This window comes from Aulostomus chinensis, chromosome 17 (genome assembly GCF_037954235.1).
Source record: "Aulostomus chinensis isolate RoL2024-O1b breed Wild chromosome 17, RoL_Achi_v1.0, whole genome shotgun sequence".
NCBI lineage: Eukaryota > Metazoa > Chordata > Actinopteri > Syngnathiformes > Aulostomidae > Aulostomus > Aulostomus chinensis.
Window position 1 is genome coordinate 23,045,206 of NC_141336.1, and position 27,703 is coordinate 23,072,908.

Sequence of the window (27,703 nt, forward strand, 5' to 3'; positions counted from 1 at the left end):
AGGGAGCTTCACCCGTCCTTGTTATTTTAAAGTTAAGGTTATATTGAGAAAATCTAGGTGTGTAAAAATGCACCGCGTGCCATGTTTTTTGTTGTTTGAAATCAGTGTTTAAGGGACAGTCCTAGTTCCTAATTGCCATTCAAATGCAACCGCCGCTTTTAAGGGCTTGGCCTGAAAAGAGCCTTTTGTCCTGGTGTTGTGGCTGCTTATTGTTACACATGGTGCAGCACAGTCTCTGGGGAGGATGAGGCGCGCTGCCCCAAGGATCTATGTGTAGTTCATTAATGTTAGCCACTCAGCCTGCTTAGCCAGTTGTCACAGTTACACTGCGCTTGCTAGCATCAATGTGCAGAATACTTCTCTCATACATACATTTATTCATATAATTGTTGCTATTCACGGAATGGGATGTGTAGGGATTTCAACGGTGGGTGTTTCAGTGTCCTCTACGTGTCTTTGCAAGTTGTTTCCACCCTAACAATGTGTGAATTTCATTTGTCCTTGGCTGTGTGTAAGGGGGTGGTTGCAGCTAAGATAAGGGTTCCTGCCTACCTATATATCAATAAATAATATTCCACCTGGAAGATTACTGTGTAGCCTTTAGCTGATATCCATAGATAGTACAAGATGTACTCTCCCTCCTCTCCCCTCCCAATCCTTCATCCCCCTCTACTCTCACTCCTTACTCTCCTTTCCCTATTTTCAGTCATTCTCGCCTCTCTCTCACTCTCTCTCTCGCTCTCTCTCTCTCTCTCTCCCCCTCACTCTGCTGCTGCCTGCAGATAGTAATTAATCAGGGGATCGATATGAAGCCTATCTCCAGGCCGAGGCGTCTATAATGTCGATAATGCTGCTCAATGGCCTCTCGCCCCAGAGAGCTGATAGTCTTCAGGACGAACGCGCTTGACTTTCCGTGGAGCAGCCTGGGTTGGCTCACGTAGGCTGTTGCTGCTACAATTATTGGTTTTTATGTGGATTCCCTTCTTCTGTGCATCTTTGTAAACCTGCACGTAGTAAACATACCTACAGGTAACCTACATAGCTCATAGGCTAGGAAGCAAGGTGAGGACAGGTGTGAGGGCAGTCCACCTTCAGGTGCCTCCACTCTTCACCGAATGTCCAGTCGTTGTCCACAGACAAACAGCTGGTTTCAGAACCGCCTACATATCATTGACAAATGCCGAATTCCTCTGTGCTGTGCTGCCTGTCAACCCAGGTTGCCTCCAGCTTGGTTGGGCGTCTGCACAGACACATTTGGCTGTGTCGTGGAGTCAGTATTCTCTCTTTAGGCGCCATCTTTACAAGCTGGTGCTCCACTACGTTCACCATCCAGTCACGAACTGTTGTTTTGCTGCCCGATGCCGCTCAGGTGCCCACTGCAGTTGAAATCAACATTCTAAACCAACGAGCTGACACTCACTCGCCCCGTAATGAGTCAGCTTATCTCGGGTCATCAAGCAAAGCATCTCAGATTAGACAACACCATTTGATACATTGTTCCTTTAAAATCTTAATTGTAGAAACTCTAAAGGTGCAATGGACACCCTTCATACTAACCACATACGGTCAGAGTTGGAATAGCAGTAATAAGACAAACAATTCCTAGGGGTACATTTGGTGATGTGGCATACTAACAATAACAGCATGAACCTGTCAGAGGCTAAACCTGCTAACTTGTGCAGTTTTTATGATAAGTTAGCAACCACTAGCTTAGCTGTCCAGTAGAACCGTGGCCACCTCAGCATGGCTTTCCTGCCCCTTTTCATCTGTCGGCTTAGACCAGCGTAGAAATACTGAACCAATATTGATCCTGGTCTTGCTGTTTTGCTGGTCCAACGGTATTTGGGACGGATAGCGGAATGCACCCTTATGTCTCTCAGCCGTTAATCCCATTAATCCAACACCTGCCAGCTCCTGAGCTCTTGTGGTCAGTGACACATACATAGATAACACACGATATACACACGTTGATGCCATGGGCTCAGAGATCCTCAATGGTTTGTCAGCCAGCTCACTGGAATGTAAATATTAGGAACAGTGTGGACCCGATAAAAATGTTTCAGTTATCATTTTGTCAGTAGAATTTTTTTTCCCAGGTAAGTTTAGACTGTAATTCTGCACTTTACTAAAATTATGTGGATGTGTTAACATTTTCTCATGATTTCTTTTCTGAAAATTGTTGTCTGCTGCGCCTTTAAGAGAGGTTGCAACGGAAAACACATCATTCAGAACCCAACGTTTGTCAGTTCTGTCACATTAACAACATGGTGGTGAGACCTGCGCGTTAAAAATACTACAAGATAACAACATTACACCTGAAGACGTTCTACCTTGACCTTGTGAGCAAAATACATACATGTAATTAAAAGTTTCTGACGTGCAGTTGTTGAAGTTTCCCAACTTTCTTACCCAAGTTTCTCACGTTTACATCCTACTGTATATGCCAGGATTTCTTCACATGAAACATTGAGTAATTGCTCGTAGAAATCTATGTAGTGCATGTCAGAAGTGTGTCATAAGCAATGAGCTTTCATGCGTGAAGCCTTGTAGGTGCAGAGGAGAGGACGAGGATTAAGTCTGGAGAGGTTGTTTTCAGGGAGTGTGTGTGCATCATTTGAGTTGTCTGCGTGCGGTGACAACAGGCAGCAGGGTATATGAAAGCCATCGAATTAAAGGCATCACTTCCCATTCAAAGTTCCAATTACATGGTTGAATTTCTTTTATGAAAGGAAAAAAATACAGATAGCATTAACAGAGACCCCATCTCAATAAACCTCATCATGGCATTCAGGCTGGGGGGGGAGGGGGTGCTAGACGATCTCACAGCATAAACATTCCTCCCCACATCTCTTTTGTCATTTACATATTTACAGTCCACCATGCTTATCGTGTTTATTGGGGTGTATAAGTGCTTTGCATGAGCTCAATAGGGAAGGATAGCGTTATGGCAGAGCCCGTAAGGTAAGGCAATATGGATGAAAATTCATCGCCAACCCCCCTATTTCTGGAAATAAATGGTTTCTCCTTTGCTAATCCAATTTCAAAAGACAAAAAGAGCCATCTTACATAACTAGGACAGCTTTTGCTAATTATGGTGTTAATGCATGGAGAAGAATTCCCCTGATTTTAAACAAAGACCAAGATTTGTGGGGATATTTTTGTCTTGCAGTTGTTGCAGTAACTGAAATCAGTAAAGGATGTAAGGAGGTGATGGATGTCTGGCTAACAGGAAAAAAAGGAATTTGATCATTTGCATGTATAAAAGGAATGTAAAGGAAATTACACATCATGTATCAATGTAAAGGTGGATGTCTCAGTGCCTAAGGCTGGCTGGCAGAAGAAAAGAATTCATTCTTATGTGCATTAATCAAAAAGGAAGGGGAAAACCAAGGAAACCACATCTAGGTTTGCACAATTTCACCTTGAGCAGGTAGATTTCATTATCAGTCCTGGTGTGCCTTCCTACTGAAGTGTTGAGAACAGTTAAGTAAGGTGGATAGCAACTAAAGCCTCCCATTTTCCCCCTGTCAGATTCCTGCTTCCATACAAAAGACAGAAGGTTGTCCTCCGTCGCTGACTGGCCAAATGAGAGAGGCGTCGGGTCCTCGCCGGGCTTTAATTGCCGGTGTCAGAGCTGAAACATGGCCGAACAGGAAATAATCAAGTTAATGAAACGTTTTAATTATTCAACATAATTGTGGAACGTGATGAACGTGTCAGTGAATCCCTGGTCTGCCTGTTCAGGCAAGGTGTCTTCCATAGCACGCACGCACACACGCACATCCACTGCTTCCCTTTGTCTCACGAATGCTTTCCCGCGGTGCTCCCCCTCATCCGTATTACTCGCCATTCTCTTCAATGATAGAACAAGAGAGGCCAGTCTGTGTTATAATTACTTGCTCTTGTGTGCTCGGGGTCGTTATTCCGAGCCACCCACCTCGGCATCACCCCCACCACCCACCCCAGCCTGCATGCCCACCAGCCTGAGCCCCTGCAGCCATTCTGCATATCACTGCAGGGCTGACTGGCATATCGATTTGAGACCTGAAGAATGAAAGTGGCTTTCACTCATTCTCTGTCGCCGTGTCACTGCCTAATATGACACACATACCCACACATCAGCCCACGGTGCATGCCAGATAATTAAAGACAGCTAAAACAAACATGAGAATCAGCTCATCAGCACGCCTGAGACCCCCCACCACCCCAAACCCCATCTACTGTGACTCTAGACTTGTCTTCCTTCCTTCCTTCCTTCCTTCCTCATCTTGACATTTCTCGCTGTATTCCTTTTCTCCACCTTCCTTCCTTCCTTCCCTCTTTCCTTCTCCCCTCCGCCCCTCCCATCTCTGTCGGCTGTCTCTGGCACAGCTAATTCCCTCTTCAGATGGTGCAGCTCTCATTTGCATACTTATCAAAGTGTTTGGACTATCCGACAGAAGCTGTAGGAAGGTGGGGTCATTAATATGTTAATTAGCCTCCCCCCTTTTCTCCCCCTCGCTTTTAAACGCCGGCGCACCATCCGTATCCTCCACCTCTCTCACTCTCTCTCTGCTTCATACACAGCCTTTGAATGTTTGAATACCCTCAGAGGCCCTGCAAAATGCCATAAGACTCTGTAGACATCCACACAAGGGGGATAGGGTAGGTTCACAGCCATCTATGCTGGGTGTGTGTGTGTGTGTGTGTGTGTGTGTGTGTGTGTGTGTGTGTGTGTGTGTGTGTGTGTGTGTGTGACTTAAGCCACTTTGAGGGACGCAAACCAGATTTAAGACCAGCTAATTGAGGATGACACATGCAATTGAGGACAAAAGTCGTGTCTCCAATTGGTAAAACGATGATGTTTGGGTCAGTGGTTGAGGTCAGGACTGTAGCGTTGAGTAATTAGTGCATAGGGGAGGTCTACTGGAAATTAATGTAAGGCAATGTAAAAAAAAAAAAGAAAGGAAAAGAATCGTGATGTTTAAACCTGTGCACAATCAATGGCATTTCCACAGCCATAGATTAGCAGCATTGTGTGCATATTTTCATAGGAAAGACAGTTATTGGACTCAACTTTTCAAGAAATACACCAACATTTCTGGAAATAAGCTCATCATCTGTCATTTTTGGACCAAAACTGCAGATTGATCCCCATCTCTCCTCTCTGTGTGCACGACGGAGCTATCTGCTGTTTAGCTGCAATGAATGCTAATGGTAGGGCACGGGAACAGTTCTTTCATAGCAAACGCTAAGCACAACCCCAATTCCATTAATGAAAGCAAAGACTGTCTCAGAAAAAAAGTGTTTTTGAGGACTTTTGAGACGTCTTTAATTTCTGCCCCATTATTAGCATTCATTCCAGCTAAGCTAACTAGCTGTTAGTTGTCTGGTGGAGGTCTGGAGCGCTTCAGAGAGGAGAGAGGGGATCTGTCTGCTTGCCTGGCTCTTAAAATGATGCACAATTAGTGCATTCCCTAAAAAAAGTCCGTTGCTTTGATGTCAAAGAAGATTTTGGTTGCATAATTTATTTGGTTTCATAATAATTTTGTAATACCAGTGTTCAAGGGGTATATTTCTACTTACCCTTTAAATTTTGTAATCCTTTCTATTGCCACACTTCTCATTTTCACTGTGCGGTATGACATGAAATGGCCTTCAACCAAGCAAAGTTAATGAAGAATCTCTCCATTTACAATCCAAGGCTGGTTTTGAATTTAATCTGCATGCAGGATGCTGTGCTCATGTCAGGTGCAGTAACATGACTACAATAACTGTCTTCATAAAGGTTGCAGGGTCAGTAGTTAAGTCACTCAGCTGACGGGAGGCAACATCTCCCTAAGTCTGTTGATCTGCTCCTGAACAAAGGCTAGTGGGTCATTCACGGCGCACCGCCAAGGCGGAGTGCATGGCAGATTAGTCGACACTGATATCAGTGACTGTTTGAGCCGCTCAAAACAAGCAGGTGACATTAATCAACAATGGCAAGGGAAGTTTTAAGCAAATGTCAGTGCAAGGCATCTGGGGAATCAGTGTCCTTGATCAGGCTTGTTCTGTGGTTTGCTATTTAAACGTTGGTGCATGTGTCTTTCCTCCCAGTCTCCTACTGTCTGCTAATGCCAAAACCCACATAATTCAAGCAGATATTCAGTAATATGCCGGCAAACAGAGGTAAATGGTTCCTGGAATGAGAGGGAAATAAATCTGTACTTGTGTGTGTGTGTGTGTGTGTGTGTGTGTGTGTGTGTGTGTGTGTGTGTGTGCGTGTGTGTGTAACAGAAATCTAACCAGAGACTCAAGTGTTTTCCACAGGAGGTTTCAATAATTTAACCAGAAGACTGAAGACAAGGATACTCTTAAAATATTCCTCACCAGTTTTGATTTGAGCTTTTCAAGCACTTAAACCAATATTAATTCCAACATCTGCTGCGCTGAGCAAGTTACTTAGACTTTCACTCTTGTGTCTTGCCTCCACCTCGGCTGTGGACCTATAAATTGCCTCTGTGTGCTGAAGAGGGTGGCACTACGTTGTCACTCCTATCAACGGCTACAAGGGGACATTTTTACCACAACGGAAGAAAGCACAAGTTGCACACACGTGTGTCTCCCTCGTTCTAGTCCCTCCCTAGAAGGAGGTCAAAGCCGCGCGCGCGCGCGCACACACACACACACACAAAAAAGCTTGCGGCTATGTGGCAACCACATCAGACCAGTGGAATTTCAATGAAGCCCAGCAACTTGTGAAGACATATAGGTGAAATAATTGCTAGCAGTGTGAAAAGAGCAGGTACTGTTTCACTCTAATTAATCAATTGTTTTTAAGGAATTGCAAATAATAATAATGAGGACAGACAGAAGAGAAATGTTTGATTTTTTAGATCCGTTTTCTTTCAGGGCGCACAGGTTCCCTTTATTGATGATGTCATGCGATGGGTGGGGGTTGTTGTTGTTAAAAGTCTGCGGTTGGGGAGGCGGTCAGAACGTCAACACAATCTAACCATGGTAATTCCATGTATTTGATTGTGTTGTATACACAATTGTGTGACCTTTGCAACCGAACGGTGGAATGTCCACAGCCGACACTGCAGCAAAGAGCTGTGTGGCGCTCATGTTGGGAAAGAAGGATAGAATAGAGTACGCTAAATTATTGGTCTAGTTTTACAGAAATATACTATTAGAAAAAGAACAGAGTAATGTAGGAAAGGCAAAGAGATTAGAAGAGATCAAAGGTGAGACGAGGAGAACCCTCACTATGTTCTTTTCAATAATAAAAACCTCACAAATCCACCTCTTTCCCCCTGTGCCAAATAAAGAAGGTGTTCAATTCAACCCACGCAGGGCAGACTTAATTCTTACTCTCACTTTGAGTGCAATTTCCTGGCTGGGAAAATGATTGACAGATTGCATCCATGGTGTCAAAGGGCCGGCCACGCCCCTCCTGACGAAGGCAAAAATTAGAGAACAGCAGGAGCTAAATTACACATTTGCAAGGACCTCTGGCAAGAGGACAGGAAGGGAAGCTTGATGAATGAGAAAATGATCAGAACAGAAAGGTAGAGGGTGACTCACATGGGAGCATAGAGATGATTGGAGGAATGGTTTTTGAAAGTACACATTTGTAGCCACCCACAACCAAATGCACACATAAACACACACACACACACACACAAACACGCGCACACTAAGGAAATAGGTCTGCAGTACAAGTGGAGTGCAAAGGGAGAGACTCTTAAATGCCATCTCTACAGTTGAGTTGCTATTTACTCCTTCACACACACACACACACACACACACACACAGAGTCATCTCCACTCTCTCTACAATGTCATGCTCTCAAAGCACTCAGACTGATATGAGGGTAACCAGCACAGTGGCACAGGTTTGAGGATCTCAGGGTATGTGGGCAAGATGAGTGACAGATCGATGGTGCGTGGCCATGGTGCGGCAAAAGAATACTGTTGGAAAAAAAACTCTCATGTGGTTGCTAAGATGCGCGTGAGCGAAAAACATTCATGATGTGATCTTAGCTGATAAACTGATCTGAGCGTCTTGGTGCAAAAAGAACACACTTCAGTCAGACTTCAGTTTCCGTTTTGTCCAAGACTAGCAGACGCTGACTGTAGTCAAATAACCTGACAACAGCCAAGTTTTACTTTGGCCTTCAATGAACGTATTCAGAAAAACAATCCAAATATTGTGCGACCGCAGACGTGACCCCTCAAAATACCTCAGTTATTTTGACCACTCACGGACGAGGTTTTGAACGTATGTTTCTCAGATAGTAAGGAAGGCAAGAGATGCGATGTGCGGTAACAATTTTCTCCCCCCCAGCCCCCCACCCTCCTGAATTCACATGATTGTTGAAACGTCTTAGTGTGCGAGCTCTCTTCTGAGAGAAGCTGTTTCTGAGTCGGTCAACGAAACTGTAAATGGCGTGTTCATGCGGCTATTCTTTGCCGCAAAGGGCGTTGCTGCCTGCTGCTGCCAAATCACTTGCGGCCGCTGTCTGATGGTCCGCTAAGTGTTTGCTGCTAAGATGGTGTGCTGTCAGTTTACCTCTATCTGGCTAAAGTGCTGCCAGCCTGGCTTCAAGGGCCCTCGACTGGAGCAGGGCCTTCAGAGCCTCCTCTCCACCTGGAGTGAGAGCGGGTTATAGAGGCAAAGGGCAGCACGTCTACACACTCACATTCACACGTACATTCACACCTACGTTGGCTCTCTTAACATGCGCTGACACAAATGTAGACATTCAAGCCACACACACACACACACACACACACACATCTCCCAAGCCCTCTCACACACACACAACCTACTTCACATGTAGAACAGCATTCCCAGCTGAGTGCCTCTCTCCAACCTGGTAATTTCAGCAGAAAGAGAATTCAGCTAAAGTACACAGGGCGTCATGCTGATTTCACCACAGGAGGGTTGAATGGCAGAATGGCCTCACTATAGCCCTCGTTACTGATCCAGCAAGATCCGACTCATCTATTTCAATAGCTTTCTCATTTGCACTTGTGTGAGCGTGTACAGATGCAGTTAGACTGCAGGAGTCGTGCTGCTGCCGGATTGGTGCTGTAAATACCCTTCATGTGAGGCAGGGCAGATTTTTCTGGATGGACCTCCATAGTTATTTGATTCCAGTTGTGCACAAAACCACAAGCTCCAACACACAGCAACATCAAATGGGGATGTTTTGGGTGACATAAGTTCTATAGTAGGTTGCACAAGATGCTCCTATAAATGAATCATGAGTGAATCTGTGAGCTGTGAATAATAGATGGGAGGAGAGGTAAAAAACAAAGGAGTGCTGTTATTATTTGTTAATAAGACACTCTGGAGAATGACTAACTAGATCTCATTACCACAGTACACGCCGGCATGCACACACCTTGTGCACACACACCCCACATGCCAAACACATGGAGGAGTCTCTTATCCTTCATGACTATTTTTACCTGTGAAGCCTGTCGTTGCCTAGCGCTCTGTAATTACATCCCACACTCCGCCAATGAATGATTAGAAGCCATGATGGATGGGTTAACCCTGTCACCTAAGGATGCCTCCGCGCAAAGCTAATTACACGACCGTACATGTGTCATATGCCTGATACATGTGATAGCCCGCTCAGCCTTCTGCCATAACTGTGGAACAAGTGTGATAAAGGTGGACGACGTGTCTCCTGTTCATCAACAGATAACAGATGATGAAGTGGCGCCGCTGTTGATGAATGGATCGCAGGAGACGGAAGACGGACTTCCTTCAGCATCAGTTTGCCACACCAACCGCGTGAACTTATGTTCCGAGCTTCTTCTTCTCTTCATGAAAAATCTCTTTTCATAAAAATGTTTGCTGAGCAGGGTTTTATATCTTGTAAATGGACTCCCTTCCCTCGCTACCCTCATTTGTCTCCTTCTCTGTTTCACCCCAACTAGTTGAGTCAGATGGCCGCCCCAAAGTCAACGTTTTTGCAGTTTTGTTTTTTTGTGTGTTGCTGCTGTTGTTGCAGATGTGCCCTCTCATGGGGAAGCATTGGGTCTATAAATTAGATCAAATATAAATTAACTGAAAGAATGTGGTTGTAGACCTGCTCTATTTGGGGTCATGAGATAGTTTTTGTTGTGACTTGGCACTATGGAAGTAAAAGTTACTAAAAGCAAAGTCTTTTCTTATAAAAGATGCCCTTGGTTCTCGGTTTACATGCATCTGTGTCTGACGCGCACCAGCCGAAGTAATTCTAACTTTGCGCGATGTTTCTCACCGTAGCATAAAGTGACAGGCAGATCTAGCCAGTTTATTTCTTTCTTTTCCATCCATCCATTTTCTAAACACTTATCTGTTAAGGGTTGCTGAGGGGGTGGAGCCTATCCCAGCTGACATTGGGCGAGAGGTGGGGTTCACCCTGGGTGAGTCGCCAGTCTGTCGCAGGGCCATCAGGAGCAATTAGGGGTTCAGTGTCTCGCTCAAGGACACTTGGACACGGTCACCAGGGGGAAGTTAGGATTGAACCAGCAACCCTTTGATCGCTAGACGGCTGCTCCACCTAAGAGCCATGCCGCCCCTCCATCCGTTAATATCAACAAAAAAACAACGCTCAACACATAATTAGCCCAGGTGCTGCAGTCACCTTTCCATGACGACGAGGCGGCGGTGAGAGTAGGGATCAACCTCGTATAGGCCAGTGCCTGATACTCATCAAAATTAGGAGTGGATCACAGTTTCATAATTGTGATAAATTTGGCTCATAATCCAAACCATAATATTTCCTATGAACATCTCATGGTTAATTAGATAAATAATAACAGTAGACCACATAAAATAAAGCATACATTGAACATAAACCAAGCATTTTGCTCCAACACTGAGTTGATTTGAATTGGTTGAGTGTTGCCGTATAGATGATTGCCCCGATTTCATCATGACGACACCGCCGCCCCCCCGTCAGCAACATTTTAGTTGTTTATCCTGTACATTAATGACACTAATGACAAGATATGGATTGTCTCTCATGCTTGGCAAACACAATTCTGGTGAATTTTGGATCAGGAGATGAGTTGTGCATGTCTGCTTGTACATGCAAAGTGTGTGTGTGTGTGTGTGCGTGTGCGTGCGCTCAGACAGTGTTGCCGTTATGACTGCAGCTGGGGCTGTGGGCTGAGTAATTGCCTGTCGTGATAGGGACAGCGCGGTAGCGAGCTAAAAGTCAAGTGCTCTCTTCCTGCTGTAGACCTCATTTGGATTCCGCATAGCTAGCTAGCAAGCTAATGCCAGCCTTGGGCCTGTATTATTCATAGCTTGACAGATAGCTCTCACTAAAAGCATTGGAACTGGGCCAGGTGGTGATGGAGTGACGGGGGTAAGACACCGCCGCACCTCAGTGTTTCAGGAGAGGGAAGGAGAGAAGAGGAGAGGGGAGATATAAAAATATGGAAATTGAAGAAACAGGTAGCAGGAATATCGAGACTGCAGAGGTGAAGAGGGGCAGAGGGTGAAGAAGCACATCAGACAGAATTATCGGAGGGCCAAATGAAGTAAAAGTTAAATAGCGTGACTACAAGACGTTAAAGCATATAAGCTTACATTGTAACAGAGGACGAGTGGAAGCACAAAAGGGTGAAAAAAAGGAGAGAGAAGGCAGCAGCAGAAATGAGTGAAACCATTTCAAGCTTGGTGAAAGAAGAAGAAGAGAACAGGCAGCCATCCACCCCCACCAAGCTCTGCAACCTCTCTGCCTCCATGTGCAGAACCAGATAAGGTCGCATTAATCAAAATCTGCCACTTCCTCTTCCAAAAAAACACAGACTATGCCATCAACCCCCCTCTGTGAAATATCTGTCACCGAAACGGAAATTTCCATATTTAATGGGAAAGCTGTATATCACCGAAAGAGGCAGTGTGGGCTGAGGGTGAAAAGAAGAGAGTTGGTAGGATCTGTCAGCTCCATCATTAGCTTACACTTTAGACAGCACGCGTAGCCTCGGGGGTCCTTCATTTCGGTTGTTTTCAACAATATGACGAACCTGGACGGAGATCGGTCCTCGCTTTGTCTGACCGTACTTTGCCTCTTTCGGCATCGCGGCCCTTTTTCCTCATGCACATTCAAGTGAAATTTTGACTGCTCGTTCTGTCCTCACATAGACCTCTAATGCAATTTAAAACACACTTTGAAAACATTTCTAAAACAGGGCCACAAAATATACAGTGGCATGTTCATGTGAATTCCCTCTCCGTGTGCCTTCATCTCTGATGCCATTTGTTTATTTTTTCCCTTTGTAATTTCTACCCCATATTCGCCTCCCGTGCATATTATGACAAGCCTGCAAACTACCTTTCCGACATTAACCGGCGTCAGATAAACAGGTGGTGTTTGCGCTTTCTTTTTTTTATCCTCCTCTTCTTTTTTTTTTTCTACCCACCTCCCTAAGGAAAGACATCAAAGGGAATAACAGATCATGTGCTGTGAGTGCGGAACGTGCCAGGGGGACGTGGGCATGTAGGCGGAGGTGGGGGGGTGGGTGAGGGGGTGGGCAGCTGCTTAGGGCCAGCTCCGGGCTTTGCACATCCTGACCTCTAACCCCTGAACCTCCACAACCCCCGGCCAGCCCTTCCCTCAGAGCAGCTGCCAACTAAATTACATCAATGTCAAAAAAGCCCTCCCCCTCTGCTGGGGGACGTGACGCAGAGTGGAGGATCATAGGACAACACAGGAAGGGCAGGAATTTAAAGCAGCTACTGGACTTTATAACGTGTCCGTTTAATACCCACGCCTCTATAAGAACTACAAACCAGACCATCAGCCATTTCTGTATTCTAGAAGCCTGAGGTCAGGTTTGTTTCCCTTCAAATTCAGACAAATCAAAAACACAGACTCTTCTACTTGAAATCTTGCGTTGCATGTTACAAAACAGTGCACATTTATTGTCAAGAACATCTTACCACCGTATATATCATCTTTTAAACATGGCGTTGTTGTCAGTGTTGGCTAATTAGATCAGTCAGTGGATGAATATAATCAGGAGCTACTGTAATCGAATTCTCATGCAAAAATGCCAAATGTTCTTTAATTGTACCCTTCAGATGTGAGGACTCGCTGTTTTTCTGGGCTTAAACTGTCACCAGCTGCAGCCAAAGACTGTATGTACAGATGGATCATATGATTGTTCTCCCAAAGTGAAGCGTCGAGATGGTGATCGCCTCCTGGTGGCTGGTTATAGTATAGCTCGAAGTAAAGACGTGAAATGTCACTCGCTGATGTATATTCTGGAAAACAAGTTTTTCGAGATTTGTCATTTGATGCCGTGAAGTGTAACACCTAGATTGACAGCTGGAGAACATATAAAGAGCACTAACAAACAAAACAAAAAATCACGTAATTCCCTGTTTCAGACCAGCAAGTTAGTAACTCTGCAGAAAACGATAACCATCTGTGTTCTTCAGTACAATCCCAAAACAATTGCTTGTGATTGAGTTTGACCTTGCTTCCGCTCTGCCATCCCCCTGCTGCAGGGCAGTCACACAGAAATATATTCAATTACCATGAAAATACAATGCATTGTTGAGAGTTCATGGTACGTAATATATTAAAATGACACAGCAGCACTATGGAAGCGACGCCAGTAAAAACGTCTGCGACGGGAGGCAGGTTGGGATGGTTGCTGGTTACTGCGCAGCCAGAGATGTGTTGTCTAGCAACTCTACAGAACTCTGTTTCACAGCGCTCTTGCTTGTTCTGCCTAAACCTAACCAGACCTTACCTGTACTGGCAGATCCGAAAAACTACGTTTTCCAACAATGAATTCAGTATGGAGAAGCTGTTGTCAGTGAATAATGAGAACATTTTTATAAACTGCAAAACAGCATTACCAGGGGTTTCATGTGTCCACCATGAAAGGATCCTCATTGACTTCCTGTTGACATTGTTTCCATGGTGCTGGCAAACGATGTTAACAGATGTCATATCACCAGGTCGTGGTCATTTCACCTGGGCTGCTTGGTCACGAATGCCAAACCCCTCGTCTCCAAATGAAGTCACCAAAAAAAGATGTCAGCATCGATATCTGACGTGTTTGGGCTTCGTTTGCTGTATGTGGGGAGAAAAAGGAGCTTCCTCTATCTTTAGTCTTTGGATTAGCAGTGGTACATTCTAGCCAAACTTAAAAGCAACTCTCAGTATTGATTATATATAGTTAGTGAATTCACTGATGATGACTCATTCATTAGAAACAAAGTAAAAGGAGAACGGATCACCTCGCTCACGGTCTGGCTTTTCATTTATCCTCCTCGCAGTCTTCGCTCTGTCAGCTCATCCACATAAACAACTGGTGTGACAGCCTCCACTGTGGCTTATATAGACAAATGGACGTGCTGGAGGATGGAATCCCTTCTCCAAAATGGCTGATGGGCTAGGAGCTAACTAGCTGGCTTCTCTGTGTGTGTCTCTGAGTTGGTGTGATTGATTGAAGTAATTACGCTGGTGGAGAGACTCCTTACCTGGCTAATCCACGAGTGAATTTAGCTGCGGGATGACAGATAGTCGTATTACACAGCCAGAATCTGCTGCCCGATGAGCTTTACTGCTCAGGACTTCAACTACCAAATTATACAAAATGACTTGTAAGATACACACAGCAATATTCATCCAGCTATTAAAACCTCACATATCACAGCTCCGTGTAATTCAGAGGGCTGGAAGACACACGTTTGATACTTGTGAATTTTTGATTGTAAGTGTGTGTTAGAAACAAGCTGTGAATTCTCTCCCTTCATTCATGTCACCTGACAAAATCTATATTAGTGTCATCTGGCAGTGCAGCAAAAACAAAATAGCCCACTGTCTGTGCAGGCCTGAATCTGTCTCATCCCATCTTTAGTGCCTCCCAGTCCCTGCATCCCCCATCAGCTCCTGCAGCTCCTTCATGGGGACAGTATCAGCAAGGTGCACAAACAGCCTGTGCGGAGGTGTCTTCCACCAAGCATGAGGTGTGGGAGCTGGCAGATATGGGCAAAAGGAGATAAAGGGGTGCAGCTGAGGTCTGGGAAAGGGTCCGGGAGAGAGAATGAAAGGTAGGAAGACGTCGCTGGGATCATATGAGATGCTAGCCACTGTCAAGTGTGTCATGTTTAGGCTTAGAAGCTTAGTATGAGCTCAAAAGCTCAGGATAAAGAGGAAACCAGGCAGACAGTTGGGTATAAGGACACTGGCAGTGACATGGATAAATATAAGTGCAAGAGTTAACAGCGAGAGTCAAGGCAATGCAAGGAAGAGAGTGTTTTACTAAAGCTGAGGCAAGGTTCACTAGCTGCAGGCTGGAAGTGTTGGGGCTGGAGCAGTGAATGGGCAACAACAGGCTTATTCTACCAGCGCGCTGAATCGCATGCTGTTGGGCAGCGATGTTGGACAGCGATGCCTCTAAGCTACACACCGCTGTCGGTAAACCAACATATTGTCTTTGCAAACACGGACTCATTGAAAATCAAACATGAGGAGATTAAATGTTGCTTTTATTACGACGACTCAAGTCGACATGTAATTTCAGCACAGAAACACTCACAGACAAACGTCTTCTAAGTTTCACTGACAGGATTATTTTCACACCGCAGCTATGAAGTAATATTTTACAAGTTTTAGAAGAAGCTGACAGTCATTCTGTTGTGTGTGCGTGAATGAGCCATAGCGGCTGATATGCGAGCCGGAGCCTGAGCCGCCAGAAAACGCCCCAAATTGCAGCGTCTGCCATGCACTGAGCCTCCTGCACCAAGACACTGTCTTTTGTTCTCCCTTAGCTAGCGGGAGAAGCCTGACAGCTCTGAAATGATCCTTACGTGCGCCTGAACACACACACACACACACACACACACCGAGTCATGTTTCCGTCACTTCAGAGGACATTACATTAACTTTCTTTTATCATAACCCTCAAACAAGTCTTCATCCTCATCCTGCACCATGTTTCTTTTTGTCCCTAAGGGGAACATGAATCCCCATGTCGTGTTATGAGGACTACCTTCTACACAAACACATTGCTCCCAATTTTGCACGCAAAAACAAAGTATGAACACACATCCAAACATGCACAAAATCATACAGTCTCCTATCTCAGCCTGTATTTTCCTCCCGTCCTTTTCCACTGTCTGTCTTTCGCTCCCATTTTTCCTCACTGGCTGGCTGTGAGGATGGTGAATCCCTCATGGATTTCTGGAGGCTATCACCATGGAGACGGTGCTCTGCCACACGTGTCTATAGATCCTCCTGCTGGATAGGGGGCACAACCAGAGGTGGTGGTGCATTCCCTGCATCTCTAGTCTGCTCTGTAGAGATACAACAATGGATTTGTGGGAGAGCAAATGGGCACAGAAGAAAAATATAGAGAGATATTTTGTTAAAGAAGAGGATGCAATGGCGGGAAAGGAGCAGGTGAGGTTATGGTGGGTGAGATAAAGGGAGACTATGATGTGAGAATGTTGGGTGACAGCAGTAGATGAGGATTAGAGGGAGAGGGGGAGGAAAGAAGCAGCAGTGAGAGGAGGAAGAGGCAACAGCCGCCTCATCCCTGTGTCAGGGAGACAAATAGCGTGTGATGCTAATGACTGGCTAAAGCTTTTGCCCCTGCTGAGAACAGCCGCTAATATGACTGCTAATAAAGGTGCCATGGAACGCTGTCGCATTCCAGCAGTCGCTCAACTGTCGCCCAAAATTAGCCAAACGGGAGCTCTTCTTCTCCACTCTCCTGCCTCACATTAGTGCTCCAGAAATGGGGCCCTCTCTGTAACGTTTCCAGAAGGTTTTTTTGTGCCTTTAAGGGCCACTTATTCACACTGTAATAGAATTTGTTCCATCCTATAATGCTGAGGATGCCCACTCCATAAAATATGAAGTGGTCTTTTCGTGATCTGAGGCTCCTTTCTTCTTTGATTGCTACCTCTTACCCTGCACACTCCTCTTGCAGGATTTTGCGATTCTGCCAGGCGACAAAGCAAAGGGAAACTTAGAATTGTAGAGTATTTTCTCTTCTCCCTCTTTTCCATGCACAATGCCTGCAGAACTTATTTCAATTTAAACACCACCAAATTATTTCTGGAATCTTAATTGCCAAGCACAGTGAGTGGGATGCTGTGCCTGCAATGATGAATGTTTAAGCCAAGGTCACACAGTGACAGAGCCAGGGAATGTGGGATGGTGGAGCTGTTGAGGCTTCCTGTGGCTTAGTCATCATGGGGTTTAGGAGCGGCGGGGCAAACACACCTCGCACAGTGTCACGACAAGCTTGACAGCTCAGGGACGGGAGGACACCTGAGACCTAAGTTGCTCCGTATGCAGCGGCTCCAAACAGGAGTGTGATTAAAAGTCACTGAAATAAGATGTGAGCAGGATAAACGGGAGCCAAATATCAGATGATGAGCCTGTGTGGGTGGAACATTTAGCACAGTCAGGCTCTGAAGTCCGTGGACTTGCTGCTGTGGATATTTGTTTGAACAATGCTAACCCGAAAACATTGAAGCACCCTTGACTCCTTTTAGTGATGTAATAAAAAAAACTACTCAACCCAGTATTTAATATTTGCTTTCCATTAGCCGATGTTGCAAAGCAAATAGAGCAATTCAACAACTTTAAGGTGCTTCATTAAGACCTGTCAGTCACTGAGCTCTGCTGGGGCTCAGTGCTGGACAGCAAACACGAGTCAGGCTTCCATCAAAGATGTCGTAAATTTACGAGAGGTTTTAGAAGTCTGGCAAATCTAATAGGTGCAGTCGCAGCAGGGGGTGCTAATTTTCCCATCCACCTCTGTAGAAGAGGAGGTGTAGCGAGATGACTGGCACTCTTAAATGAACATGGCCACAAATGAAGGAAAACACAACAACCGGATGGATATGAAACTTGATCAGGGACAATAGAAAAGGAGAGTTTTGGACCACTGATATTCCAGCTGTGTGCTCTTGAAGAGTCCTGGGAACAGCCCTGAATCTGTCTCCGTTGACTTTATTTGCATTTTTCCAAATGCCAGCTTTTCCACTTCCCCCAAACATAGAAATTGGTTTTGCAGTATCTAGACTTTTATTTGAGTTTTCAGTGTCTCCGCTCAGATTTTTAACATGCAAATGGAAAATGTGCCTAGAAAAAGAGCAGGATGGAAACCCACCTACTGACTTTTTTGTTTTGTTTAGATGAATGTAAAAAGGCCGCACCGCGAGACAAAAAGACCCTGTGTCTGTCATTAAGGCCCCCCCCCTCCTCCCACTCACCTATCGTCCTCTCCTGCAGCCCGCCTACCTTGGCAGCTGCTAACCTGCTGGGACTGGCCCTTGATTTATTTGGAGAGGGTCCTGGAACGAAGGGGCCAGGATGAGTGGCATTTTAATGTGCTTTTGAGGTGTTTGGTCACAAACACTATTGATCACAGTGCTGCAGCGGCACATACACCCCTCCTTCACTGTCCCATAGACCCTTGTGCAGCCCTGGGGGAGAGGTCCGGCTGTCAGGCAGGGAATGAGTTTCCACACGGGCTTAGATTAATGAAATAAGGCCCCTGGTTGCAGAGGAGGGGAGCAGGGGGTCAGACCATTAAGGAATCCCTGGGCTGGGCGAGATTGAGCCTGCCAGCTGACTGGACCCTGACTGACTGATGGACATCCGGGATGGAGGAGCTAGAGCAGGATGGATGGGATATTGGACTGTGAGACATGTTGACATGAAAAACAGAAATGGGCTTCCACAGACCCATCTGGAGCAGATTAACATTACAGGAGGACATGGGAATTCACTTCTGGTTGCGGGCGGTGTTTTAATCATCAGAAAATAACAGAAAATGCTCTGTCCTTGATATGAACAGCAGTCGGCAGGACTAACAGCTTCCACAGGGGGCGCACAAGAGTTTAGGGTGACCTGGACTCACAGGCCTCTAAACACTAGAGCCAGGTTTTGTTGCTTGATCTGGGTGGAAACAATCAGAGAGATTAAAAAACCTGCATAGCAGAACTAATCCACAGTCTTCACTCCGGCGACATGCAGCAGTCGTGGACCTGTGAACGCTGTCCTACCATTGGGACTGTCTAGTCGCAGTCATCGAAGAAAACTCCCTCAAAGTCAGACTGTCTTATATCTTAACAACAGTAACTACCGCCTGTTGAACGATGTACAATAATTCAATCACTCATATGGCCTTAACGCACAAAGATGATCATTACATCCTGTTTCCATCATCAGAACCGTATTGCTTTCGCTCTAACTAATTTCCAGGGGCAACATTGTCGCTGATTGGCTGTCCGTCATCGTATCAGTTGCTTTTTTTAAACAAGACGCCACTGTTTGGTTTGAGGACACCAAAAAAATCAGTCAACCAAGGCAGCACAGATTGAAGGTGGCATTCATCAGAGTGGTGGGACAAAAAAAGAAAAAAGATGATAATGATAATGACAAGGACATTGCTCCAGACAAGATTTGAATTATAGTTGACCAGCTGGAAGACGTTTGGTCATTTCTGCTGGAATTAATTGTGGTTAAAGGAGTAAAAACCATGATTGCATTAAATAGGCAGATCAGTGCAGGTAGAGAGAGAGAAAAAAAATCCTGTCAGACTGTAATCCGCCATCCTACACTTGACCATTATCAAGTAAGCACAAGCTTTTACAAAAGCAGCACACATTGACTAACAACATCACGCAGCCCTGTGCCATTCATTCACATCAGTCCTCACTCTAAGTAGTGCCAAGCCAGGGAAACACCCAGAGGTTGTAAAAGTAGGAGCCAGGGATATTTCACAGCCGAGTGAACATGCCCACAGCAGCCTTACACTCCAGCCTGGACAGGAGGCTGATTTGATGGCCAAAACACTCCGCCGAGCTCATCGTAATTCTCAATGTGTGAGTGCTCATGTTCAACAGCCACACACATGCACAGGCTTAATGTACAATACATATATATTTATATATATACTCCACACTTACATGCTGGGGGGTTGCAGCGGCTCGGGGCTCTTACAGGTTTCATGACTGCAGCGGTTTAAGACCCTGTGATCAATAACCGAATATAAAGATAATCAGATTAGGATCTGCCCCTGCTGCTGCACATCAGAACCAGAATACATTAAAATCAGAGGTACCTGTGGCAAGATTCAGTTCATTTGACTACAGGTTGTCGTGCCCCCCACACCCACCAGCACCACCACCACCACCACCAACTGTTTCAGTCAATTCCAGACAAACAGTTATGTTTGGCTGCACTCGGTTCAGAACAAGGGCATATCAGTTTAGTGTTTGCAGAGCATGCACAGTGATTTTCTTTTGCCTGGGGAACAAATTTGTGTTACCTGAATGTAAATGCTTGTGAAAATAAACTGAGTCTCCTGCTTTGTTTGTGTCAAAGATCTTATCGCCTTGTTTTCTAGAAGAAATGGCCCATTTTATCATAAATGTTTAATGAAGTTTGGTTAAAGAAAATCCTATTTTCCTTTTTAATGATACATCCAAATTTAGTTTACACACTTCAGCACAGAGGCTCAAGAGCAAATGAGCATTAGCATTTACAGTCAGGTGAGGCTAGCGACTAATGGGCGCTCTCTTATCTCCCCTCTGCAGTGTGTACGGCTGCCCTCTAGCCAAGAAGAGGAAGAGTCTAGACAGACAAACCCTGGAAACGTCCCCCAAGAGGAGCACCTACCTGGGTGACATGGACAACTCCACTATGGAGGAGTGCTACGAAACAGATGGGACGGAAGAGATGGATGACAGGGAGGAAGAGGAGGAGGAAGGGGCAGTAGAGGAGGAGGAGGAAGAGGGGGAAGTGGAGGAGGTCGAAGGCTATATGGACTACAACGAGGAGCAAATGGAGCAGGAGGAAGGCGAGGTGGAAAGAGGGGAGGCGGAGGAAGAGGAGGAGGAAGAGGTAGAGGTGGAGCAAGAGGAGGAGGAAGAGGAAGAGAGGGTGGAGGAGGAGGAGGAAGAAGAGGAAGAGGAAGAAGCAGTAGCGGAGGTGGACTATGAAGAGGAGGAGGAAGCAGAGCAAGGCCAAGGTGAGACTCTCATCATATTATAATTCACACTATCAAGAATTCAAATATTTTCCTATCTTAAAAAAAAAAAAACATTTTTCAAGTGTGACATTTGCATATCTGTGGCTGATATTTACATATTTGATGGGCTGACTGAAGTCGTTTGGCGCCGGTGGACACGACGTTCAAACACTGATTGTGTTTTGCATTGGAATGAGATGAGAGACGTGTAACAACAAACCGGAATCCCAGCTCGGCTGTGATCGTTTATTCCTTTGATATTCTTTGTTTATGTTTTTCATTCATTAATTCTTTTGCAGATTTTTTTACTTGTATAAGCTGCTCTGCTGCTGGAGATGATTCGGATGCCGAGACAGAGTTTTGACGGCACCGCATTATTGGTGAACATCTGTTTGTTTCCTTACTTTTTTAATTACAGGGGAATTATCTAAATTGATGGCTAAAATCAGCGGGGCCCTCTGTTTTGTAATTATTTCCTACTGAAATGTTTAACCTTCTTTAACCTTTGTCAGAAATATCATAGCTTTAAAAGCAGATGAATCACGCTAAACTACTGCTGATTATTTTGAAAACTGCACAAAGACAATTAATAAAAAGGGTTTTTGTTCCTCTTGATAACAAAAGAAGCATAGTATTATGAATATCCGCGCAATCAAAGACCTGCTTTAATTATTCCTTTCCTAAAGACATGATACAAAAATACCACCTTCTTTTGGGACTGGGATTTGAGAAACTCCTGCCCCATATGTTATCTCCTCTCTCCCCCCTGACGTGCTCAACACCAGATTTGGCAGGTTTCTCTCCAGCAGATTCTGCTTTGCACCCCCGCATCACGATTGGACCTGACAGTGCCTTCAAGTCCAATTAAGAGTGAAGCTCAGAGAGAGGAGTGTGTTAACCCTGTTTGGCGCTCAGCTCTACCCACCCAAAGTGTTGATGTGGCATCTCAGCAGCCGTGCTCTTATTTTCTTGCAGACATGTGAAAACATCTCCACTGACTGGTTCATTAAAGCGCTCAGCTGAGGCCGTAACACTGAGGCAGTGGACTGTTGCCACTGCCTGTCAACAGCCTCTCTCGTTCCATGGCTAATAATCTTTATGCACGAGCCACCGAGCGCCTCTGTCAAATGCAGGTGTTTCTGATGAGTTCTCCACATCCTTCTCATCAGTGAGCTCTATAATGGTAATTGCCTTATTGGAATAGAGGTCCTTGCAGGCTGCAGCGTATGGATTTTGGATAGCTATCACCTGTTCCTCATAGCCAATACCGATAATTTTATCTCACATTTTTGTATTCCAAAAAAACAAACAAAAACAAAACCTCTTTACCCATAATTCAGCCAGTCCTTAATTTGAAAATGTCTTGGCCCGATTTGTTATAAGAAAGTATTTCACAATCCGTCAAAACCTTTAGTCACAACTCTGAACGCACTACCATGAAATATTTTCCTGTCAAGGCCGAGCTCATATTAAGTCCCGCCCACCCAGGTGGGGGGAGGGTACAATGACTCACTCCCCATTGACTTTCCAATGCGAGGAGGTGCCTTCTTATGAATTCCGCCTGCTAGTAAACAACATAAAAATGCCTAAAAGCGGCTGGTGGCTGTGGGATGAACATCAACAGGCAACAAAGAAAAAGCTGGTGGATGGAGGCATTAATGTGAGCCACCAGCATCTTGTTTTCATTCAACCGAGGGCTGAAACGCTTAATAGTACGAGATAAAAATGCCTGTAGCAACCTGAAAAGATCAGATTTCACTACATCACCAGATTATTAGCCGTTACAAAGCTTCGGATTAATGCAGAAGTGTTTAACGTTAAAACGGTAAAGCACTTTGTCATTAGCGTGGCAGCCTCCTGTTCTTCTTCTGGTTTTAAAGGGACCATTCTCTGCCCCTCTATCAGCGTCAACATTTTCATTTTAATAGTGTATCTACCAACATTAGCATGTATTTATGCCCTATACCAAAACTGGAGTTCAGCTCCCATGGCAACCATAAATGAAAACATCCTGGATGGAGTATGCATACAGAAAGATGCAGGGGTGGGGGTGGAATTTCAATGAAGCCCTTTGTGATGCGTTAAGGGGCATCAAATCTGAACATGCCATTGAGTCTACAGAGAAAGTCAGCCCACATCCAAATGACTGGGTTTGTGTGTTAGTAGGCACGTCAGAAAATCAAATGTATATGCAAAAGCACTGAAAAAGAAGAAGAAGTTTCTTATAATTTGGAGTCTTAAGAAAGGTGGCAGTCAGCGTCAGAATGCTTTGGCAACACCTGTTGTTTCCTTATCAGATAAAATTTCACGGTTGGGACAATAAACAATACTATGAATTTCCCATGATCTGCTGATAATTTATCTGCTGGATATAGAGCTTTTCTTATGTGTAGCGTTTTCACAGAATATCTTTCCATAATGCATCATTACCATGCTCAACATCCGCCCCCAGACAACAGTTCTGGATGCTCGCTGGACAGATTCCAATCACCTAAATGTAATAGAGGTGACATTCTGGAGCTTCTCTGTGTTCCTCGGTGGCATGTACATCTCTGTAGCTAATCCAAATTCAATTCAAGGCAGTACAGTCTCTCTGTTCCCTCCTTAATCTGTTTCGCTTCCATATCCCTTTTGTGTACCTTGATTGCTCCTCTAATTGCTTCCCTGTGCCATGTGTCACACCATCAAAAATTAAACCCCTGGTGCAGGAGTTTGCTGTTAGAAGCCTTCCACTGTCAAAATATGTGCCTGGTCATTCGTGACTGTTCCCTCTTCCTGCTCCAAAGCCCTCATCCAATAAGCACCAATATTGTGTTGCTGTCATTAGATTGGAGGGTGTGTGTGTGTGTGTGTGTGTGTGTGTGTGTGTGTGTGTGCAGGATGTGACTGAAAGTCAGACTAAGGCTTTCCATTTTTGGGTACTATATAAGCATGTTGGTTTGCAAGTATAGACAGAATGCAGAATGTGTCGTTATATAAAATACATGGGACAACGGACAGGTAAGTTGCATTTCTGTCTGGCATCATTTAATTATGTTTCTAGGGTCCAAACAAAAAAAACAAAAAAACATCAGGGGAAAAGATTCGGCCGCAGACATCACATGTGACGGAGGAGGCATACAGTAGTCCCAGGTGCTTCCCACAACAGTAGAGAGGGTGGAGCAACAACCACGACAGCTTGGTAGGGTGAAGTGGCAACGCTGGATGCTGGGGGAAGTGGGGATGAAAGCAAAAGAATTGTAGTTGAAGTCAGGATAAGACTTTTAGTTGGGATGAGAGCAAAGGAATGCAAGTGACCAGATGACCAGTTAATGATCAATAATTTAACCGTGGGTGACCTGCAATTAGGGACAAAGGCTGTGTCCCCAATGCCATCCTTTTTGGTCAGTGGTGAAGGTTGGGGTTAGGCAAGGAGTGATTTCCATGCATATACCGTGTTTGTGTGTGTGTGTGTGTGTGTGTGTGTGTGTGTGTGTGTGTGTGTGTGTGTGTGTGTGTGGTGGCTCTGGGCTCATTTTCTCTGCAGGACTATAAGTGGTGGCACATGTGACGCCAATGTGAGTGATATGCTCTCGGTGGTTCACTGCAGAAATGTGAAAGGAGAGATTGGAAGTGCTTCAGGAGAGCGAGTGCTTGAAATTACTGACAGAAGAGGTTCAGTAACCTTTTGCAGCCTGTCGGCATCAATTAGGCAGTGAAAGGAATTCTAAAGGTACTGATGATTGAATAAAAAATGAACTTTAGGAATTAACTTGGGTTCATTGTGTTGCAGATGGAACACCAAATTATTCACAGATTTTTTAAAATCTAGCGCACACACACACACACACACACACACACAAAAAAACACCTCACAATCATCGTCTTACAGTGTGATGATGTATGGTGCTGAACAATGGAGGAAATGTGTTTGTAACCTTTCACAGAATATTTCTTTGTGTTAATAATAACGGGGCAGATTAATATCTTTCTCAAATGAATCAGAGAAAGGGAATCAAGCCAAACATAAAGCCTGACATAGATATAGTTCCAAGAGCATCCTTCTCTGAAACATTCCAAACCACTATATTGACTTCCTGTGCTGATTCTCGATTCAGAACACAAGCTGCTGTTAAGACTCTCAAAGTAAATTATTAGGGGAAGCAAAGAGTTCCTTATCCAATTTAGATGGACCAAGCCCAGAAATCTGATTTACCAGTTAAACAGAATGACGGAAATGAAATTACAGATGTTTGTTCTTTCTCTCCAATAGAGGATGAAGAGATGAGCAGTGGCGAGGGGGGCGAGGGCAATGGTGATGGCGGCAGCAGCAATTCCAAATCCGGCTTAACGGCGGAGAAGGACGACAACAACAATGACGAGTACGAGAACTATGATGAACTCGTGGCCAAGTCCCTGCTCAACCTGGGGAAGATCGCCGAAGACGCCGCCAACCGTGCCATGACGGAATCCGAGATGAACAGCAATTCCTCAAACAGTGCCGAGGAAGAGGAGGAGGAGGAGGAAGAAGAAGAGGAAGAGGAGGATGACGACGATGAGGAAGAGGAGGAAGAGGAAGAAGAGGAAGAGGAGGAGGAAGAAGAGGAAGAAGCGGAAGGGGATGGAACACAAAGAGGCGATCTGAGTTTGGACGTTGACAGCGATGTTGTTAGGGAGACAGTGGACTCCCTTAAGCTCCTGGCGCAAGGCCACGGCGCCGTTCTATCTGACAACTTAGATGGACAAGAGTATGAGGACGGCACAGCTGAGAGCAGGGACAACAATGACTGTTCTCACAATGGGGGGACACACAGTGGTGGTAATGGACAAGTTAAGACCACCAGTAATGGACAAATAGACAACAGCGACGAGGAAGTGTGTTTAAGCAGTCTGGAGTGCCTACGGAACCAATGCTTTGACCTGGCTCGGAAATTAAGTGAAACAAAGTCTGCTGACCGAAACGGCCCATCCACGCTAAATCATTTTTCATGCGGGGATGCTAACCAACAGCCGCAGCATCAAAGCTACGGGGACTTCCAGCATAGCCAGGAGGACAGGCGAACACTTGATAGGAACTATTCTGACATGGACAATCTCATGAAGCTGGAGGAGCAGCTGAGCCCGCGCTCCAAGGCCTTCTCCAGTTGCGCGCAGGGTGACCGATATCACAACAACCACCGGGACTTTGATGAGGACACGGCTTCAGTGACTTCGGACAGATCAGAGGAAGTGTTTGACATGACAAAGGGTAACCTGTCCTTGTTGGAAAAGGCCATTGCACTAGAGTCGGAACGGGCCAAGGCAATGCGGGATAAAATGGCGGCCGAGGCTGCCAGGAGAGACGGGGTGAGGTATAACCATGACGACCACGGTCCACGGCACGCCTATGGTGTTGAGCGCAAAGCCCGGCTTCCTGATGGCATGAAGAAGCTTTTCTATCATAAAGGTGAGCGGCTCTTCCCGACTCAGACACGCTTAGATGAGCACCAGCATCCATTGGACACCATATCTCCACAAGTGAAGACATGCTTACCTGGTTTAACAAGCTCAGGTAAAATGTTTGTCTGGCAGTGTTTGGCTCTGTATTCTATCAGTCCTGTACTGGGGACTAGACAGCCCACATGTATTCTGGGAACCTCGCTATAACCCCAGGACAAGCTTTTTCAGCCAATTTGGAAATTCGCATCTCAGTAGCAGCGGGAGCGGGAGCAGCAGCTTATGTTGTTAAAATAGGCCAGCATGGAAACATCAGAGGGTAGGCTTGTCAGGCATAAGTAATGGCAATCTGCACGGCCTGTTAGGGCCGCACATCTCATCCCTGCGATTCAGCTTGGGGTAAAGCTGCCTATTTTTAAACCTATTTTTAAGCATTGGGGAAGGAAGGAGGCCTGCTGCCTTTAGAAAGAATTAATTCTTAGGAAACAGGACAGCTCTTTTCTTTGATTATGCTTATATCTCACTGTTCAGTTCAGATTCTTATTGATTCTACAGAAATACGGCTAATTACAAAGACTGCAGGACTGTACTTCATCATTGTTATGGATATGCTAGATGTCTGCTGGTACTCCCACAGCATCGAGCTGCAAACAAAGAGTGACATTTACAGTGGTCCGACTGCAAGCTCCCTTGTTTAAGTCCTAATTATTCCTCTCATCATATCCGTTACTGCAACAACATTCAGGCTTGGTTAGGTTAAATCATTTCCTCCCATAAAGACAATATCAGATGAGGGCAACAAATAAGACCATGCTCATTCACAACAGGGTGATATTACACCTTAAATGTCACGCAATTCACAGCAGGTATATATTGCAACTTAAATGCCACACAAATGTTAATTCCAAGAGCCTTCAATGGCCCCTGCGCCTGGCTAATGTTGGAATAATAAGTGGACGCTTGATAATATCTTTCCCCAGGCAAGACAGAAGCAGACACTCGTTGACCGGGGTCCCTGTGTGTGATTTATAAACCAGAGCATGCAGGCAGGAGGTGGGTCGTGGCGGGACTGAGGGTCAGGGAAGAACCCAGCTCCCTTAGAGAAGCATGAGGTTGAGTTGAAAATTGAAGAGTATCAGAATGACCGATAACGAACGACAGGCCCACTGACTGCACATTAATTATCCAGAGATGGTATGGTAATGGAGGCCATTTGCTATGCAAAGCGCGGACCGTCCCCAGCCACAATCAATATCCTCTGCTTTCTAATACTCCTTTCTCTCGGCTGCCTCCACTCTCTG

At 45.2% G+C, this 27,703-nt stretch overlaps 1 protein-coding gene and 1 long non-coding RNA gene across 13 annotated transcripts in view; one reads left to right on the forward strand and one right to left on the reverse strand.

The window, feature by feature from the left end:
- myt1lb (myelin transcription factor 1-like, b) overlaps positions 1–27,703 on the forward strand; it is a 97,004-nt gene that overhangs the window by 42,626 nt on the left and 26,675 nt on the right. For 11 of the 12 annotated variants that reach the window (XM_086182074.1, XM_086182073.1, XM_086182082.1 and 8 more), the window contains 2 exons: positions 20,554–20,987; positions 25,240–26,412. In XM_086182074.1, coding sequence (XP_086038200.1) covers positions 20,554–20,987; positions 25,240–26,412 — 1,607 coding nt within the window. Of the gene's footprint in view, positions 1–16,323; positions 16,397–20,553; positions 20,988–25,239; positions 26,413–27,703 lie in introns of those variants that run through there. The other variant, XM_086182078.1, reaches the window with a different exon arrangement.
- Positions 1–27,703, reverse strand: part of LOC147246831 (uncharacterized) — a 40,190-nt gene that overhangs the window by 3,941 nt on the left and 8,546 nt on the right. The window contains exon 4 of the long non-coding RNA XR_015109708.1: positions 19,924–19,986. This is a non-coding gene — a long non-coding RNA (uncharacterized LOC147246831). The remainder of the gene's footprint in view (positions 1–19,923; positions 19,987–27,703) is intronic.